The following is a 21,466-nucleotide window of genomic DNA, read 5'->3' as shown; positions in this document are numbered from 1 at the left end:
GGTGTTAGGCACGGCAGCCCAAGACCGAAAAACGTGGAGACGACTCTTCAATTCGGCAAAAATTCGATAAGCGGATTGTCGTCGTTCCTATTTACCCAACTTGGGGGATCGATCCCATTATAGCTTGGTACGATCTGCCCAGACGAAAACAGAAGGTGGGGTACAGACTATACAAAAGCAAGTAGGAAGAAATCATGTGATCGCAAGAGGGCAGAATAATTTTTAAGCAATTATACCTGACGCAAAAATGTTCACAACAAAAACTTCGAAGTTCCGAGCCCAGCTATTAGTTTTTTTACATAAAATTTGATAGAAAAGGCGGAAAGCGTGCGCCACGCTTCAACTTGGACTTAGGTTTTATCTGAAACTAGCTGACTCGACAAACTTCGTATTGCCGCAAATTAAACTGTGTTGTACATAAATCGTGAATTTAGGATGACCTTTGTCACAATCTCGAGTTTTGCAAGTTTCTAAGGAGTTCATGGGTGTTTTAATATAGAAACTTTCCTTACAGTAAAGTAGAAAACAATTCCCCCCATTACCTAGTCTGATAAAATAAAGCGGATAGCATTTAAATATTCGCCATCATTACAAACCATTTCGCCGAATACCATTTTGCGGAACAACAATTCTCGGTTGACCATAACGCGTAATAAAGAGTTTCGCAGAATACCATTTCGCAAAAAACCTTACGCGGGATGTACCATTTCACAGAAAATCTTTTCGTAGAAAGTACTATTTCGCCGGGGTGACCCAACTGAAGGAAAGTAATAGAGGTCAGTAAATCTAGGAAAATAAATAAACCTAGATAGAGGTGATCTCTACGGGGGCCTCCCCACTCCCTCTCCCCCCCCCCCCCCCGCAGTGGCCGGCGCTTCCAACGGCAGATCGCCGGCAATATTCGCGACCTGGGGCCGTCTCGCCCTGAATCATCTAATGTTACTATTGATAGTTTTTGGTGGCCTTGTTATTTATGAAAGAGTCTGAAATTTCTCGAGTTCGATTAGTTTTTGAGTTACGCAAAAATTTCTGTTTCATTTGTACGAGACCACAGGGTAGGGTCTCAAACCATCATAAAAAACATTCTTGCCTCCAAAACCCCACATGCCAAATTTGGTTCCATTTGGTTGATTAGTTCTCGAGTTATGAGGAAATTAAATTTGTGTTTCATTTATACAGGAGCCCCCCCCCCTCCCAAAGTGGGAAGGGGTCCCAATTCACCACAGAAAATATGTTTGCCTCCAAAAACCTCCACATGCCAAATTTGGTTCCATTTTCTTGATTAGTTCTCGAGTTATGCAGAAATTTGAATTTCATTTTTATGGGAGCCCCCCCTCTTAGTGGGGGGTGGGGTCTCTAACTATCATAAGAACCTTCCCTGGCCCCAAAAACCTCTACATGCAAATTTTCACGCCGGTTGGTTCAGCAGTTTTCGATTCTATAAGGAACATCCCGACAGACAGACAGACAGAAATCCATTTTTATAGGTATAGACTAGCTGACCCGACAAACTTCGCATTGCCACAAATTAACCTGTGTTGTACATAAATCATGAATCTCGGATGATCTTTGTCACAATCTCGAGTTTTGCAAGTTTCTGAGGAGTTCAACCTTAGATGATTCATTTTGGCAGTTACGTAACTATGAAAGCACCCCAGGTAACCAATAAGCATCACCAATGCTATTCAAATGTAGGCCAATAAGCATTTAAGTCGCCTTAAACGCTACGTAAATGCTATTTTTGCAAAATATACAACTACTTTACTGATAACCTTCTTATAGTGCTGACAATGCTAATTTACAGCTAATTACCGACACGAAGAATTTAAATACAATTTTGGAAATTGTATACAATTTTACAACACCTATGCAGTCAAAAATCCCTCTTAGTGGGGGAGGGGTCCCTAATCATCACTAAAACCTTTCCTGGCCCCAAAAACTTCTACATGCACGCCGATTGGTTCAGTAGTTTTCGATTCTATAAGGAGCATACGGACAGACAGACAGACAGAAATCCTTTTTTATGGGTATAGATTTGGCGCACATATCCGATTTTCAGCATAGAATTGGATAGCATTATGAAGTGAGTCACGCTTAATCGGATTATATCGTATATACATACTTATATAAATGAAATGCGTATAATTATTCCTCATGACGTATATAGCCTCCAAAATAGTACGGATAGGACAATTTTGCGCATCAAATACGACTTATTAGCATACATATCTGTACGTAATGCTGATTTTTTACTTTTATATACATACAAAAATGCTACCTGGGTACTTAGTACCAACTGTATAGAGCTTTCTGACAGCTCAAGCACCCACACTAGCGAACACGAAATACGTGTGTATATACATGATGTATACCTCATTTTGGGGAACAGCTGATGCTGGAGGAACAAACCGAAAAATAGCGATTACTAGTTGTGTTTCTCCGTTTGCCACACTGCAGAGCACATATTTCGCTCAAATTTTGCATCCTGTTCTAAATTCAAGCACATATTTTGAAAATTTGCTGGTATTTAAGCCAGCGGAAGAAGAAAATCATTCTGTACCTTGGTGACAAAGGAATGCATCTCTTTTGTTTACTGTTGTTGTTTGCCTCATTTTTAACCACCAATACACATATAACTGGAAAGGTCTATAATGCATCAAAATGGAGTCCAAGCAACTACGCATAAAAAATATTAACTAAATCCCACGTCGAGTTAGCGACACCATGTATAGTGGCTAAATTAACTATCATCAATGCAATAATGCAGCGTGCTAGACTTTCATACTCTCAGAGCACGTTTGAAATGTCTTCTTTTATTTGGTGCAACAAATGTGTTCAGCTATGTATGTCTACACCAGTAACAAAAGTAGCTAAATTGTAAGAACATATTTGCTATTTATCGGGCAATCTAAAATATTTAAGACAGAATAAAACACATGGCTTGTCTTGTTTTACGACCCGTCTATTAGCCTCGTTTCAGGATTGATTGTAAATTATAAACAATGTTCAAAACTTCTGAAATCAATAAGTTCTGTTTCATACAAACTTCGATTTTTATCAGTCAATGGTGAGATTGGGAATACCGATTTGCCTATTAGGTATTTTAGTATACCGATCAAAATTGCTTTGTAGCATTATTCAATTCAAATATTCTCAAGGCTTTAAGCAATTTGTGCCATACTGTATGTGACTTGGCATTGTTGTTCGGAAATTTCATCCCTACACTTCACGTTTCGATGTACAGAGTGTAGCTAACGGTATACAACAAGCGAGCACGATTCAATCGACAATAAATCCTTTCTCACGGAGGAAATCAAGTGATCAGTATTTTCCAGCATACAAAGTGGGGAAGAAAATATTTGTATTGAGCATCGTTACCGATTCTGTCGTCTGATTCGAATGCGATGACGAAAGAACTCGAATCGAGAGAAAAGTATGTTACAATATTTTCATTTCAAATTTCGACATCTTTTTGCATCCTTCCATTGAATTGAGGCTGCCATATGTTTGTGTGCTGTATGCGGAGATGTCTGTGTCAGTCGGTGTCCTCCGGGTAGGCTTGAGGTTGGCTGGGTATATGTTGAGTTTGTTCACCTCATGCCAGGAAGTCAGTTCCCCTTCCCGCACCCCCGCTTGCCAGAGATTCTGTAAGTAATATATACATCGTTGCAAACAAATGCCACGGTTGCTTCAGTGGGCAATACAAATAGCAAAGCAGTACCGTGTCTTCAGTCAAACTCCAAAAGAGGGTCCCTTAAGTTGAAATTGATAATCCACTCGTATCAAAACCGCAATTGACACAAAAATTCAGAAATTATTGAGTTTTAAAAAGGACACAGTTGGTCGAAATTTGTTTAAATTGATTATTGATAAACGCAGCTTATAAAACATAGGAAAATGAGAGCCATATGCGCTGAGCTACCGAGTGGGTGGTACGAGATCGCCCAAGTGAATAGACATTGACAGGAAAACGGAGGTTGCTTTTACCACCCGTACTTTTGATTGCTTTCACTCTTTTTCTCTAGCTCAATCCGTTCGTTACATGTCACTTGCTAGCGGGCGTTGAAAAGCGTAAAAAATGGCGCTTCTTCGTCATCGTTTCTGGTTTTTCAAAGACGGGCACCTTCTTCGGAGTTATTTTTTCCCAATCCGGTCGGTTGGTTTCGAAACGAACTGAATCTAGAAGAACTGAGTGCGACTGGGAAGTTGGTAAAAGACACAGTTGTGATTCGCATGTAGCAAATCCGTCTCTGAAGCTGGAACCGGAAGCACAAGGTTTACGTATTAGTTTGCTCAACTTCTTTCGCCGTCTGCAATCTATCATGATCTAAAAGCTTTATTGAATTTCCATTCAAATCACGGTTCTATTGTGCTTATGTCTTTATGGAAAGAGCTCACGCGATGTTAGGTGTACGTGCGGATATGTTCGCATGTACTATAGGGTTTTATGCTCGATTGACATCTAGAATACGTTTTCTTTTCGTTTCAAATGTTGGTACCGATTAAATCAGGGAAAACTCATTAAGATATAAGTTAAGTATGTGAGATATTGTCTTGAAGCTAATCAAAATTATTCAACAACCATCCCATGAACAGTAAACTTTATAAATATAATACCTTTTCTTCGTATATTAATATCCACCTGCATACGTAAGAAACTCTGCAAGTTGCATTCCAGCTGTGCATTTTTGTACCTGCACCGATAGAAAGATGGACGACAAAAAATGTAAGCTGCTTTTGACGGTGCCTGAATGCGATGCTGAATGCGATTCTCTGGCAGAAATAGCTCATTTTTATGCCCCATGGTCTGAAAAGGTGTCACTAAAGTGACACTCTGGTTCGCCAAAGTCGACACTTAAGCCGAGTTACTTTCACTTTGACGAAGATCTCTATTGGTATGGAAATAAGCACTTTTCTTGGTGCGAAGCTGTCCGCTTTGAAGCTCTTAAATATATATTTTAATATAGAGGTAAAACTCCTTGGAAATCAACTCGTTTTTTCATGGAACGGTACCTGCATGGTTCAGTTCCGATACATGGCTAATGATCTTGTCTGTAGGTGTGTTTCACTTTTATTATACTAGGAGAAGGACCCTTTTCGTTATACTTAACACGATCCATACTTTCTTTAGACTGTTCATAAGGATTTTATCAGCAAGTACACAAGTTTTTGGAGCGAAACAAGTGACACAACTTTTCCCACAGCTTTTTAAATAAAAAATAATGAACTTTTAAAAGCGACCGTTACGATAAAGTTACCAACACTGATGGAAGTCACTTTTAAAGCGAGGCGGGCTTCAGTCAGAATCAAAGGTTCATTGCTTCATTTTTAAGTTACAATTTGCAATTTAAAATGACGTTGTAGGGCCTCGCAACCAGCGCGCTATTAGTTTTCATTCGTTTATCGATGTGATACCTTGACGATTGCAGCTCAGAGATAAAGAAGCGGACCGGGACAGAACAAGACATACCCGACAATTTGGTGTCAGAAGCGGGATTCTTTCCGTCGACAAAAATGGCTACCCCGAGCTCCAAGTTTAGCCAAGTGTTTTACCGGTTGCAGTGGGCACTGCAGCTGAATAGCAGTCCGGAAGTCCAGTATGAGAATTTTACCCCGAGTCCATTGGTGCAAGGATGAATAACGCCCTGAAGTTTCTCATCACTCCTCGCATGACTTTGGTATACCACTTCGACCGGATGCGTGTGAAATTGAGGAGCACCGTACAGCAAAACGACGAAACTATCGTGCAGCTTGCCGTTCGGTTGAAGCAGGGTGCTGCCTACTGCGAATATAACAAGTTTCGGGATCGTATGCTTATTGAACAAATCCTGCATAGCCTCGAGGCACTAAACTTATGCGATGACTAAGATGCTCCAAAAATTTCAGTAAATGTTCCGCCAACAAACTCGGTCCATGTCTGTCCGTCTCCAATTTCTCGAATGTCCCACACTGTCCAGGATTTGCTCTACCTGGTCCTGCCAGCGAGCTACGGGTCTCTACGTCTGGCACCAATCGGATTCGAGGCGAACACCAGTTTTGCGGGGTTGTTGTCCGGCATTCTCACAATATGTCCCGCCCATTGTACCCTTCCAGCTTTAGAGATTTTCTGGATAACTGGGTTCGCCGAATAGCTGCACCAGCTAGTGGTTTACCCTTTTCCTCCTTACACCATTCTCACATACACCGCCAAAGATGATCCTAGGCAAACGACGTTCAAAAGCGGCCAGTGCTTTCAAGTTACCGTCAAGCATTGTTTACGTTGCGTGCGAGTAGAGGACTACTGGTCTTATTAGCTTTTGGTGCTATAGTTGGTACGTGGGTGAAGCTTACCGGACCTAAGGATATTGTGGAGTTCGTAGTGAGCACAACTTCCGGCAAGAATACGTTTGCGTATTTCTTTGCTTTATTTATTATACGACGTCATCAACGATCTGAGGTATAAAAATACGTCCACCGCCTCGAACTCGTCCCCGTAGACCACCACACTATTGCCTATGCGAGCTCGATCGTGCTCTGTTCCTCCTGTCAGTAACAGGTACTTGGTTTTGAACGTAATCACCACTAATCCAACCTTCGTTACTGCTCAGCAATCGCCTGGAACGTTCATCCGACAATGTGCACGTCGCCAGCGAAACAGATAAATTGGTTAGATTTAATGAAAACGCTGCCGGTTATTAGAGTACAGGTCAATTACGGGCTAGTGCAACAATCCAGCTGACTCTAGCAGCATCGTCCAGTCGAGACTCGAGCATACGACGACATGTTACAGCAGCATCGTACCTCGAAGCTAACTGCTGCTATTTCTTATCGTTATGAATGAGATACTAGTTGAAGCTATTGACAGTACAGAGTGTTCAATAAGTTCGAATACACTTTAAAAATGTGTCTAAAAATGAAAATACAAGATATTCTTTCCTGAGTCAATTTTTATTGAAGCAGTGTTTATTGAGAACCAATACGACATATTTGGTAGAAGCACCCCCTCTTTGTGCTTTATGACAATCTTGAGACGTTTCTCAAAAGAATCACACGCGGCACGCACCTGGCCCTTGGGCATCTCGTCCCAGATCTTGGAAATGAGCTTCTTAAATTGGTCCATAGTGCTCACTTTATGTTCGCTCTGGTTGGCCAGCATGTACGACCATACATGAAAGTCCAGGGGATTAAGATCCGGGAAGCTGGGAGGCCACAAAGTCTTATCGAGAAAATCAGTCAAATTCTCCCGACACTACGCTTGGATGATATTCGTCGAGTGGGCCGGTGCGCCGTCCTGTTGAAAGACGTAATGATCTTTCCCGTAGAGGTGGACTGTCGGGGCCACAACCTTATCTAGAACGCGGCGTTGATTTTCACGTTTTTCTCGATAAACACTAGTGGAAGCTTCCCACGCTCGGATACGGCCCCTCAAACCATCACTGACGCGGTGCTCTGGAACCGCGGGATGTTTATGTGGGACGGGGGGATGCTGGCCAACTTCGCCATGATAGTGCGGGCCGTCCCGATCGACACATCCAGGTCAACCCCTGATCGAGCGGTTCATTTTTCGACGAACCCGCTCCCTCACCATCTTAATGGCTGCTGGCGTCCTCACCGAACGCGGCCGCCCAGATCTAGCACGGCCCTTGGCCGAGCCCGTCTCCCGGTACCGACGGATGGTGTCATAGATGAAATTCCGCTACACTCCGTGGGATTTCAACCGCTGAAATATGTCGCCGGGTCGTTCACCTCTCGCAAATAACTTTATTACGACGTTGCGGTACTCCTTCATCGCGCGCGGTAAACAAATAACAAATGACATCAAGTCGACACCTTGCGCGTCGGTTAGCCTGTATATAAGGCTAAAGCTGACACCAATACCAATACACAGAATGCACATGATGCGCACTTACACAACGAAGAAAAGTTGTATTCGAACTTATTGAACAGTCTACAGGGCTAAATTGAAACCTGAAATTATCTAATCATGAAGCAACTAAATGACCTTGGCCTAACCGATGACATTGTCTTGCTCGCACAACGCCGAAACGTTATGCAGAGAAGTTAGACGATCTCTCCGAGAGCTTCAGTTACTACAGTCAACGTAGTGAAGTAGTGAATACTGACAATCCCACCAACCTCACAGTAGAGGGACAGTAGGTTGAGGAGTTCGAAGGCTTTCACCCGATGATGGTAGTAAGATGGATATAGTTGCACGATTGCACAAGCGTACCTTTGCAGGTCTTCGAAACACCCAGCGGTTGATCAAATGGGTTATCCGTAAAACTGTACGCCTGCAAAACGTGGTGCGTCTAGGCGGAGACTACGTAAAAACTACAGGTGTTTGTTAATCGCTGCATGCTTGCCTGGTGGCCTGAGAAATGGATATCCAACGAGAAACTCTATCGTCAATGTCATCAACGGTCAATAGTCACAGAAATTCGACAAAGTAGTTAGCTTCGAGATACGATACTAGTCTAACAAGCCAGTCGTCGTTTGTGCGAATCTTGGCGGTCTAATTACCGGTTATGAAGTCTGTCGACAAAGAAGGGTCAAGTCTTAAAGACATTTACACCCAAGGCTTTGCTTTATTAGAGTACTAAAGACGTAAAACTTAACTAGAGTGTCTCAGTTATTTTTACTAGGGCAATAAAAAGACAAAAGATACAGCCTATTTTTCATTTTAATTTGTTACAGACAACTGATGTATGATGTTGCACTTGCTTACTTTACTTTTTCGGAAACATCCCGATTATCGAATCTGGGCCGAATATAGGTGTCTTCTCCACGTTTGTTGGTCTTGGGCTGTCGCTCTCCAATCGCCCCTAATTCCCGCCGTTCTAGTAGTTACGTCAACATCGCTCATCCAACGGGTACTGTCTCGAACCCGTCGGCCTCTGGCGGCTTCTCCACTTAATATAGTTTTCACTGGTCTCTCATTCGGCAGCCTTAGTACGCGGCAGCCCATTGTAGCCTGCCGTGTTTTAGTCGCATACGCTTCGTTGTATACTTGGTTAGTTCACGTTTCAAGCGCTTTTGCCACACTGCTTCTTCTAATATGCCGCCAGGAATTGCATGATCTTACGCTCAAAAACGCCAAGGTCGCTCTCTTTCAACGTCCACGCATCGTGGCCGTAGGGTATCACCGGGAGAGCATCGAATAGAGAGCGAGTTTCGTACAGAGTTGCAGGCTCCGGTAACTCAGTTGGCTACGTAATCCGTAGAAAGCCCTGTTGGCAGCCGCTATTCGCTTTTTTACTTCCGCGCTCTTATCGTTGTCACATGTCACTAACGTACCACAGTAAACAAATTCGTCGAACACTTCAAAAGGATATCCAAATTTCTCCACCGCAGTTCCTCAACTCTTTTGTGTTAGGGAATACAGACATAGTTTCTTCGGCAAAGTTGTAAATAATGTAAAAACAAGCAACTTTGCTGAAGAAATAAAATTTCCATCTTTATCGAGTGCTGAACTATAGGGTAATTAGTTTTTCATTCTTAGCTTTTGTTAGTTGCGTTTTACAAGAACACACTGTTCTAGGAAATTATTGAAGAACCCAAAACACACAATTTTGCAGAAAACCGTAAATCTCTGGGACTTTTACTTTCTAAGTTATCATATATTCAAGTTTTAAATTTCCATAGCTTCACGAGCCTATGGGGTAAAATGGGGCAAGTAGATTTATGAAATCAGTGCTTCATCTTAAAGCTTAAGTCGAGTACTATAAACTTGTATGGGTTCCGCTTGTCCCCAACCACCCAAATGAGAGTACGGCAAGCATACGTTTTGTGTGTTTTGCGTTTGTTATAGGCTCAATACACGTCCATTCTTTTGTTTGAGTAGATAGACACATGGTTTATTCAGCAAAGTTATGGAAAATATAAAGGTCAACATCTTTGCTAAATAAATGACGTTTCTATCTCTATCGAGTGCAGATCTACAGAGCATTTTCCTTGGAAATGGTTTAAAAATTAGTTTTTCATGCTTAGCTTATGTTGGATGCATTTTACGAGAATATATGGTTCTAGGCGATTATTGAAGAACTCAAAATACACGTTTTTGCACAAGATTGCAAATCTCTAAGACCTTTTCTTATAAAGTTATCGCTTTTGGCTCGTGAAGTTAAGGAAAAATAAAGCTTAAATAAGCGTTAACTTTGTAAGGAAAGGTCCTAGAGATTTGCAACCTTCTGCAAAAACATGTGTTTTGAGTTCTTCAATAATCGCCTACAACCATATATTCTTGTAAAATGCAACCAACATACGCTAATTATGAAATACTTTTTTTAAAGAATTTTCAAAGTAAATGCTCTATAGCTCTGCAGTCGATTGCGATAAAAATATCATTTCTTTAGCAAAGTTGTTTGCCTTTATATTTTCCATAACTTTGCCGAAGAAACTATGTGTCTATCTACTAACACAAAAGAATGGACGTGTATCGAGCCTATTGCAAACGCAAAACACACAAAACGTATGCTTGCCGTACTCTCATTTGGGTGATTGGGGACAAGTGGAACCCATACAAGTTTATAGTACTCGACTTAAGCTTTAAGATGAAGTACTGATTTCATAAATCCACTTGTCCAACAACAACAGACACTAGGAAAAAAGTTCCAATTTTCGCCCTTTTGGACTACTGTGCCACGCTCTCTACCGGCCACTAGGGTGGTTCAATTACCGTACACATATATTCCATTAGCATACATGTTAGTGACTAAAGAACTAATTTAGCGAGGAAACATGTTTTTATTCGTTATTATTTCGGTAAACTCAAAAGCAGGGGTTGGTCCCGGTGTAGTGATTAGCATTCACGCCTCTCACGCCTAGAACCCGCGTTCAAATCCCAACCCCGCAGAAGTCACGAATGACCCAAGCTGTTAAAGTGATTATAATCTAACAAAAACACTCAACGTCATAATCGATACAACTGGATATATGTATAGAAAAATTAACTATTGTATTTAACCAATCTTATGCTTTTTCTATTGCGAAGAAATGCAATCGATTTAACTTGTTTTTGGACCTATTTCAGCTTTCGTCCAAAACAAAATTTTTCGTTATATGCAAACATGTCGCGCTCCTTCTAAAACTATAAGTAAAGCAAAAGCTAGGTGCTGCATTCCGTTTTCGGGGCTTGGCCTTCTGTTTTCATTATCGGCAGACTTCGCAGCCAATTGTTAGAGTGCAGGACGATTGCAGGGCTAGAACTATGATCCTGAATTGACTCTTACTGCTTCTTACAATCTCCAAAGAAAGAGTAGCCAAAATTATTTCCAGCAGAGACAAGAAGAGGCCGTAGAGTTCGGGGCAGACCCGCACTCGATGAGTGTGCACTGTCGAGGACGACGGACGGTCAACTGGTATACGAGTACAGGAGGTCCACAAATCGTTCGGTGCAGTGTCGATAATGGACCGTGCGTCGCCATTAAGGTAAGAAAGCCAGTTACAGAATTCATTAGAAGCACCTGGTCTTAATTTTAATACACACAGATAATAAAATATATTCAGCAAGTAAGATTTAAGGTACTGTATTCTACAGTGAAAAAAACTAATAAACGCCTAAATTTGAAAAAAAAAATCGTTATTCAATCAGGTGATTTTATGGGTGTCTAGCCTACATTACTTGTTCTTTACCAAAAATACTAAGAACAATTTAATAATTTATTATATTTTCTTACCAGAAATAAAGTCAGCCACTCAGTTGTAAGAAAAAAGCTTCCATTTATTTTGCAGAAGTCGAATAATATATTACGGTAGAATTTGAGAAACACAGTGTTGCGTGAAAAGGATTCTAGGAATTAATTTGGGCCCCCATGCGCCCAACCAGATAAAGGCACTTGACGAAGAGAATCAATTTTGTTCAAGGTTGTTCAATTTGTGTGGATGGCGAATTCCTTTGCATTACAACAAGCTTTGTGGCATAGAATGTCGCCTCCAAACGATAGTCATCTACGAATACCATTACATATATGTCACAGGGCCACGCAAGTAAGCAGTAACGACGCTTGCATTCCTGCTTCCAAAGAAAAGACCAATCGATTCGATCAACGATAAGAAAAAGGTTAATTGCGGTCGAAACGTTTTCATCCTAATCGATGCTGATAATGACAGTTATGCCTATAGAACACTCACAAATTGCCCTCTGTACTCAAGAAGTCGTCGAATAAGAAGATGTTAATACACTGCCTACGGGCGAGATCTGCCAACATGGGACGTGACAAGAAAGCATAAAAATAATCCTGAATCGCAAGGATAGAGCCGGCAAAAAAAAAAGAAAGCAATAAAACTGTGTAAATAAAAAAGAGCTGGAACGGACCACACCAGTGCAGTGGCTTCGTGTGGGAGGGGAGTCAATTTTTTTGGGGTAGCAAATTGAATAATATTGAATATATTCGATGAGTCGTCCCAGTCGTCGGCTTCGGTGGAAAATATCATACATCCTACGTCCAATGTATGTAGACTGATGAAAGGTTGAAAAGTATGAAATCAATTTAGTGTCGAATGAACAGCGACGCTACTGTTCAGAAAAACCCCACGGAAACGGCTAAATTTTGTCGATTGCAAACAAGTTAGCTGGCGCCAGCTATTATCTACTCACCATACAGTCTCATGGTTCCGTCGGCTCGCCCCAGCGAGTTGGAGCTAGCACAGTGATAGGTGCCAACGTCGTTTGGCGAAAAGAATCGCACCACCAGTCGCATATTCGTCCGGAATCCGTGTCGCTCCTCGGTGATTCCGTATTTGGGCCTACGTTCGAGAAAGAAGCATATACAATGGCATGGCGTTAAATAGGAAGGACTTGAATCGATTGCAATCATAAAAGCAATAATAAAAACCCATCTACCGGGCCGAAAAGGGAAGTACCGTTTGACCTTACCCGTCCAGAAGCATTTCCGGTCTCGATTGACCCTGGTCGTAATTGCTGTTGATAGAGCCGGCGAAATTGCTAGGCAGTACGCGGCCTCCTTTCAGCCAGTAGGACACCGGCATCGGCGAAGCTTCCACCGAGCACTCGAGCTGGACATCCGAGCCTAGCGGGGCACCCAGTAGTTGACTTGTTGGACGCACTGATGGCGCAACTGGTAGACGAATCGTCGCAATTTGGAAGATACGAAGCAGAGGAAATATTTTTTTTAGATATACGAGCACATGCAAGTAGGCACTACATCACAGGCGAATGTGGCGACTCGATGCAGAGCCCAAACGGGATAACACGAAAGGCAACCCTCCTCCTCGTGCCACATGCATTACTGTAATTAAAACAGCCAAGGTGCATTCCCTTAGCACGGGCAGATTATAATTAATTCAGACAACAATGCTTTTAACTGGCGATTGGCAGCTGTCAGCACATATACGGGCAGCGAAATAGCTTCCGTTAGCCATCTTGACACGAAAAAATCGCCAGATTGCTTACGGATCCGCTTGAAACTATCAAGGGATATATGAAAGGGTAGAACGAAGTAACGGATCGTGAACTGAATACCTTGTGCATATTAGTATCGTCAATCTTTACTGTTCTGTTGATAGTTATTGGTTTGTTATAAATCCCACTAACTAAAATTGGTTAATGCTTGAATTTCTTTACTATGAACTGAAATATATCTTATCGTTGATTATTTGTTGTTGTTGTTATTTGTTGATTTTTTGTTTGGCTTTTCAGTCTGCTATGGAAATTAGAACAGACTTTTAATTCTTTCCCACGTATCGACTTCGAAAAAGCTTTGTATTTAAGGCCGAAACGTCGGATAGAATTAAAAAGCTGTTCTAATTTCCATAGCAGACTGTAAAACCAGACAAAAAGTAAAAATAACATATGTGCTGAAATCTGTAAGAGATCATTATTACTTGGATATTTGATAATAACTGCACCGTTTTGTTCTAGCAAGCATAAGAACAACTATATTCTTATACCAACAAGAGCGGAATTAATTCTACTATCAAAGAACACATCACTCATCGTTTTTTTAGAAAAGAGGAATTAGTTTCTTTTCAAAACACATTTTGGAAAAAGATTTTGTAGCAGGTTAGAAAAGACAACATCTCCACAGTTATTTTTGAAACATGAACTACCCAGGTAACCAATAAGCATTAATATAAGCAGTATATCGATCGTTTATTAGCATCCCTGGCGTTTTGTACTGCAGGTTGCTGTTTATCAGCCTTTTGACTGCATAACTGTTGTAAATTGGCATCCACAATTCTGTTTAAATTCTTCTTGTCGGTAACTAGCTGCAAATAAGCATTATCAGCACTATAAGAGGGCTAGCTGTAAAGTAGCCGCATATTTTGCCAAAATTTCATTTAAGCAGCATTTAAGGCAACTTAAAGCTTAAGAAGATTTCAGCACTATTTCAATAGATTAGGTAAATAGTGAGTAAATTCGTTTACCTGTTGACAATTCTCGCTGCTCGTTTGGCTTCCAAGATGGAAAATTTTCGGGTAACATATATGTTTAATGTTTCTACTTATTACAACCTTTTTGGACAAAGTTGGCATTATGTTTCTCCCTATAAAATAAATCAGTGCGACTGTGAACAAACACATAATTATGCACGTAATTAGCCGCAAAACTTATCACACCTGTGTACTACAGATATATTCATTCATTTTCCAACACAAACAACTTTTTGATGTGCCATACCCATCTGTTTGTTTCTAATTTGATTACTACTGAATTACAGCAATGGCGATGATGAATGATCATATTGGTTAGTACACTTACTGGAATTCAACCGATATTTATTCACTCCATAGGACAAATATGTCGGTATTTAACAGCAATAATGTATGCGGATTTCGTATACAGGGTTCGGCACTCGAAGTGTAATCAGCAGCTGTCTATAAATTTGCGAAATGATTAGTTATGACTATTATTCACAACCGTGCAAAGGCATTTTGCCAAAAGGGAACGCAAAAAAGTAATAAACGTTAGAATTCAAGCCTAATAGCGCGATTGCTCAAATTCAGCTGGAAAATAACAACCAGCGATTGTTCATGAGCTCAAAGACCTAGATGTGAATAGAAAATTTTCGTTTATAGTACCACAACTTGTTTTAAAAGTTGTAACCACAAAATACAAATTCTGAAGGCCTTGTCTGAGCAGCAGGCATTAATCCAGAAGAAGCGGCTGAAGATGCTGGTAAAAAAAACAACTTTCCGGTGAACATCGTGTGCAAAATGGAGGATGAGACTTACTGGACGCTGAACGGCAATGACTGGTAGAGGACGGACTACCCTTACCACGTTCCCCACCAATAAGGTAAAATATACCTACTCAAATATACCTACTACAACAAATTCCCGAAGAATGTCTTTCTATGGCTGACGATCAGTGAGAAGGGAATGTCCATGTCAATGTCCATGTCCATTCTACCCATCGAGGCTTGCAGCGAACGGGGAGATATACAGTACGAAGTTGCCGGTTGCTGCCGTCGACATCAAGAAGTATAACGCGAAAAAGGACTTGATGTTTTGTTCGGACCTGACCAGCCCCGAGATTAGTGATTGGGATGAACCGGCCGATGATAAACGTTGCACTGAAAACCGCCAACCCTTTCAACGTCGCCCAAAAAATTCGACTGCATCCCACAGATGGATCGGGAAACACACCTGACGGTGACGATGTCCTACATGACAAAGTCATCCAATGTAGGCCACACATCCAAGTGGCTAAGCAGCAGCAAGAAACCCGAAACAGAAAATGGAAGTCTGTTCAAGTGTCCAGGACGGTCTGTTCAAGCGTTGGTCGTTATTATTTAATCGCGTTGCGATTAAGAAGGCGGGTATTTGCACTTGGTTTGCGCAAAACACGACGAAACGTGTTGAGCTCAGAGGCTTCAAATTATCGGGTCAGAAATCTCACATTCATTTTAATGCTGAAGAACAAAACCCGGCCCTTCTCTGGTGTTTTCTGACCGACTGAAATACTGACGTGTTCTAGCTCGTAAGAAATACTTTTAGTGTCTCGTTCTACCAATAAACTTAGGGATATTTATTTCTCGTTTCATTATAACTAACCCCTACTAGCACAGTTGTTACAAAACAGTTGTGGCAACCGATACACGACTAATTTCAGTCATAAATAAGTTACTGCAACTAAAAGTGTGTTATTTGGGACGCTCCACCAATTCATCTGGATCCAGGAAATCACTGTCAGAAAATTATTTTATGAACTTTACACGTCCTTCACACGAAACCTTTGTCGATAAATACCACTGGTGTTATCTTGAGGTACGTTCTACGCCTTTTACCTTTCCACTATAACTGACTGGGAATCACAGCTGCTGAAACTATCGCGGCGTAACGCTGGTAAACGCCGCCTACAAGATTCTCTTCCTGATCCTGTAACGTCGGCTGTCCCCGATATCGCAAGGATCCATAGGGAATTACCAGGCGGGCTTCATAGGGACCCGCGCCGCTACGGACCAAATACGGACACGAAAGGAAGATACGGTACTATCAGACACCTGAGAAAACAACTCAGGGAGTTGGGTTTAGGAATCCCGACCCCCCTAATGGGGCGTGAGGATCCCGACCCACTAAAACCCTACTTGAGACTCCAGCCTCAATCCTCCCTGGCACCACCTTATCGGTATTACTTAAGGGAGGAGCTATTATGCTTAACGCACACTCTATGGTAGTTAGGCTATTTACTCGCCGTTGATCGGCTCTCCAGCGGTTTTGTAGCTCAAGTACAATCCGGGTAGCAGCCGCATTGACCGCTCCCCAGACTTCCGAGCTAGAATACATCCTTTGGACTAAATTATCCGGAGTAGTGTCCTGTCCGCTCATTGCCATCATGTTGCTTCTAGCGCCCACGAAACGAGGGCATAAGAAGATAGCATGTTCTGCAGTTTCTTCTACATCCACGCATGCGGGATACGCGGGGAATTCCGCATGCCCGAATTTGTGCAGATACTGTCTAAAACAACCATGCCCTGACAGAATTTGGGTCAGGTGGAAATTGACTTCGCCGTGGCGCCTGTCGACCCACCCTGTCGACCCAACTATGCAGGCATAGTTGACGTGGCTCCCGAACTTGAGCATATCGTCGACCATGACTCCCAGGAATTTTAAGGACCGCGTTGACGAAATAGTGCAGTCCCCGATGCTGATCTTTGCTTACTGCACCGACTTGCGGTTGTTCACCACGATAACCTCCGTTTTGTGATGCGCTAGCTCCAGTTTCCTGGAGCGCATTCAATCTTCAACAATGCTTATAGAGTGGGCAGCCGTCAACTCAACCTCTCTGATAGATTCACCGTAGACTTCCATCCGCAAAGCCGACAGTCTCCACCCCTACCTGGAACTTTAGCTTCAACACCTCGTCATACATGAGTTCCAAAACACCGGGCGCAGTATAGAACCTTGCGGAACTCCAGCAGTGATTGGAACGCACTTCTGACCCTCCTCCGAGTTGTAGCATAGCACACGATTCTGGAAATAAGTTTCCAGAATCCTGTACAGCGACACTGGTACTTGGACGTTCCGAAGCAAGTTGGCTATGGAGTCCCAGCTAGCGCTATTAAATGCATTTCTCACGTCGAGCGTGACAACTGCGCAATAGCGGATACCCGTCCTCTTACGCTGGATTACCACCTCGGTTGTCTTCGTGACAGACAAGATGGCATCCACCGTAGATTTGCCTTTACGGAAGCCGAATTGGTTCCTTGACAGAACTTTTGTACCCTCCGTGTACTGTACGAGTTTGTTAAGGATAACCCTCTCCAGCTCTCCAGAAATATCGAGCAGACAGATCGGCCTATATGACGAGGGGACACCCGGAAGTTTTCCCGGTTTCGGCAATAGGACCAGGTTCTGTCGTTTCCATCTGTCCGGGAAGTGGCCATCTACTAAACATTACTGCATCTACTCCATCTATTCATTACTGCCCCGAATAACTCGGGAACCACTAAAATAGCCGCTTTAATGGCCATAGCCGGGATTCCGTCTGGCCCCGTTGCCTTGTTCACCTTTAGGGATTTCGCGAGCTCAATGAGTTCCTCGTTCGTAACCGTCGCTTCCTCCCCGACCTCTAAACCGCCGTCGCCCACGTTACTTTGGATGTTCGGCATGGAGGCATGGAGTCCGACCATCTTACGCTATGGTCTGAGATACTGGAACGTCGGCCGTAGGACGACTCAGCGGTCTGAGGTCAGGGCCTTGACTTGTGGCGAGGAAAGAGGCCCTCGATGATCCGCTTCAGCATCTCTGCTGATCGCTCTGCGGGCGCCATCACGCCCTTGGTCTTTGCCATTACGACCCAGTAGGCATCACCCCACGGGTTCGTATTGGCACTAGCACATAACCTTTCAAAGCAGGCTCGTTTACTAGCTTTTTTCCTACTCTTATGCGCTGCGTGTGCAGCAACAAGTACTACTCGACATTCAGCCCTGCCTTCATCCGAACGAGCTCTTTGCATAATTCTCATCGCACGAAGGCACGCTCCGCGGAGTTCCGCAATTTCATCTGGCCACCAGTAAGCCGGTGATTTCGTATACCTAGGTCAGCATTTCCTACTGTGTTACCTGACTCATAACGAATATACGTTATGTACGGGGGAGAGTCTCGTAACTCACAAACTTTGTGGTTTTTTTGTTAAATTAATCATTATGAGTTCGTTATGAGTCAGGTAACACAGTAGGCATGGTGGCTTGCACATGTGTCGGAAGTGCAACGTGCACACGTATCACATGTTTATTGATTTCAAAGCAGTATACTGTACAGTCGATCGAGACTAGCTGTGACAGATAATGTACGAACACAGTTTTTCGGATAGACTGACGCCACTGATCAGAGCCCATTGGATCGTGCGTTATGTGTTTCGTGCGCATTTCAAAGACACTCTAGAGTCCCTTCGAAACACGGCGAGTGTTGAGACAAGGTGACGGCTTATCCTACATGCTGTTAGACATCGATCTTAAGATGGTGATTCGCCTAGCGGGCATCAAAAACATTTTCACCCAGGATAGCAAACTTCTAGTCTTTGCAGATGACTTCCATATCATAGCCAGGAACTTTACGACGGCAGAGCCACTCAACGCCAGACTATAAGCGGAGTCTAGGGGGATTTGACTAAAAATAAATACGTCGAAGTCCAAATACATAAAAGGAAGAGGCTCAAAGGAAACAAACGCCCCTGCCACGGACGGTAATTGTTGACGACGACGAACTAGAAGTGCGGTAGATGAATTTGGGCAGTGTATTTGGGATCGTTGGTGATCGTTAACAACAACACTAGTAACACTAGAACACTAGCAACACATTCAAGCGGGCAATTGGGCCTACTTTGCCCTTCGCAAAATACTACGATCAAAAAGTATATGCTGTCGTACGAAGCTAACAATATATAAAACCCTTATCAGACCGGTGGTTCTTTATGGATTTGAAGTTGTGACGCCTCTCACGGAGGACCTACACGCCCTTGCTGTGTTCGGGCGGAGGGTGCTGCGTGAGAAGTGTTGGAACAGCCTACTGCTACAGCCACTTCCAGATAGTAGTTCGACGCAGACTGCTAGCGAGTGACTAAAGAGAAGAGCTAGAGCTCACATGGTGGCTGCAACACACCAGAGCAGAGAAAGAGATACCGAGATGCTGGAGCTGTCGAAAAGAGACTTCAGCATCGTAAGAAACGGCTGAACTGGGATCGAATTCTTGCGCAGGCGGAGAATCGCTTCGAGGAGCACGATAGGAGAAGCTTCATTAACACGATTAACGGAATCATGAACCGAACTTGCCAAATCTTGTTATGTGTAACGATAAGGAGAGAAACCTGAGAACCGAAAGTTTGGTGATGGCCAGGCGTTGGAAGCAACACTCTGATGTACCGCTGAATGGTGAACAAGTTGTCTGTTACGGATCTGTCCACAGAAACAGAATAACGATTGAGGATGATTAACAAGCAGTGGATTCACCAGCTTTGGACAAGATTAAGCAGCTAAAGAGCTGAAAATGGCAAAACAGCTGGGAAGCATGGCATTCCCACTATTGTAAACTTCTGAAAGTCGTAAGCGAACGGTTGTATTGTGCAATTCATCAGGTTTTAGTTAAAGGTATGGACTGAGGAGGAACTACCAGCGAACTGGTTGGAACGTTTCATACGACCAACCCAATATACAAAAAGAGTTACCGACTCGAATGCAGCAATTATCGGGGCATTACTCTCCTCAATGCTGCATTCAAAATTCTTTCTAGCATCCTGTTTCATAGACTCAGGCCGTTGCAGAAAACCTTTTTTGGGTAATACCAGGGCGGTTTTTGAGACGGACGCTCCACGATAGACCAAATGTTCACCTTTCGACAAAACCTCGATATATTCCGAAAATTCTACTTGCAGATTCATCATTTGTTTATAGACTTCAAGGCGGCGTAAGAGTAAGAAAAACGAAATGAACTGTGGCGGATTATGCTTGAACATAGTTTTTCAACAAAACTGATTAGGAGGATACGTGCTACCCTTAATGGATCAAAATCAAACAATAGAATAGCGGGCGAGACATCGGACTCGTTTGTGACGTTGGATGGTTTAAAGCAAGCTGACGGGCTATCGAATTTGCTCTGCATCATTGCAGTGGGAGGAGCTATTCGAAGGGCAGGCGTGCAGAGAACCGGTACCATCATCATGAAATCTCACGTGTTTCTAGGGTTTGCGAGCGACATCGATATCATCGGTGTTTACCTTTACGGTGTGCACTCCAAATATGTACGTATTTTATATGCAGAATACAACAAATATCATTGTTTGAAATTTACTGAAATAGAGAAAATTGAGGGGACCTAAATTTATACATGCACAAAAAGTCATAGATCTGACATCGCTGCTTGTTAGAAGAAATTTCAACCTATCGCTATCAGGTACCCAAAGTCAGCTTAGCGTCCACCATTACGGCATAGACCAAAGGTAACATTTTCTAAAGTGAACCATGCTGTTAAGTAGAATTCCTCTTATTCCTGAGGGGTTGCAAAATCTCGAACCATTGTGAATGATTGACAACTCATGCATATAATATAGTGTTACATGTCAGTTAGCACGTATCGCACATAAACTGATTTATGGTGACGTTTGTATTGCACACTGTGACGTACTTCAGAATGATGCAGAACATCAGTTTTGCATTAAGTCCAAGCTGCAAAATTTCAATGTTCAATTAACTACAGTAAACTTCATTGGTAATCATACGGGTCCAACCAGGTGAATCAGTAAGCAAGTAATCTCAAGAACGAGTTGAAACAGTCAAACAAAATGTCGTAGACTTTATCGAAGTAATGTTATTTTAAATTAATTTTGAAAGATGAATGCCTTCCATGTTAACCCGTATGACCGAACTAATTTAAAATCAGTGTACTTACAATGAACACTCAGTGACACCCGCTTGCTAACGGCGGGTGGAACATCGTTGGATGCTATACACAGGTATGCCCCCATTTGTCTTCGCTCCAGCTTCTGAAGATGCAGGTGCGTCCCATTGTACGCTTCAACTGAAATAAAAAG

At 42.6% G+C, this 21,466-nt stretch overlaps 1 protein-coding gene across 1 annotated transcript in view; it reads right to left on the bottom strand.

The window, feature by feature from the left end:
- LOC128739860 (lachesin) overlaps nt 1–21,466 on the bottom strand; it is a 154,512-nt gene that overhangs the window by 12,208 nt on the left and 120,838 nt on the right. Inside the window, exons 4-6 of the mRNA XM_053835361.1 lie at nt 21,325–21,453; nt 12,854–13,055; nt 12,575–12,723 (exon numbers count right to left, since the gene is read on the bottom strand). Of these exons, the coding sequence (XP_053691336.1) occupies nt 12,575–12,723; nt 12,854–13,055; nt 21,325–21,453 (480 nt within the window). The remainder of the gene's footprint in view (nt 1–12,574; nt 12,724–12,853; nt 13,056–21,324; nt 21,454–21,466) is intronic.

Source organism: Sabethes cyaneus, chromosome 3, assembly GCF_943734655.1.
Source record: "Sabethes cyaneus chromosome 3, idSabCyanKW18_F2, whole genome shotgun sequence".
Classification (NCBI taxonomy): Eukaryota; Metazoa; Arthropoda; class Insecta; order Diptera; family Culicidae; genus Sabethes; species Sabethes cyaneus.
Note: the sequence above shows the minus strand (reverse complement) of the source record. Positions and strands in the feature narration are given on the sequence as shown.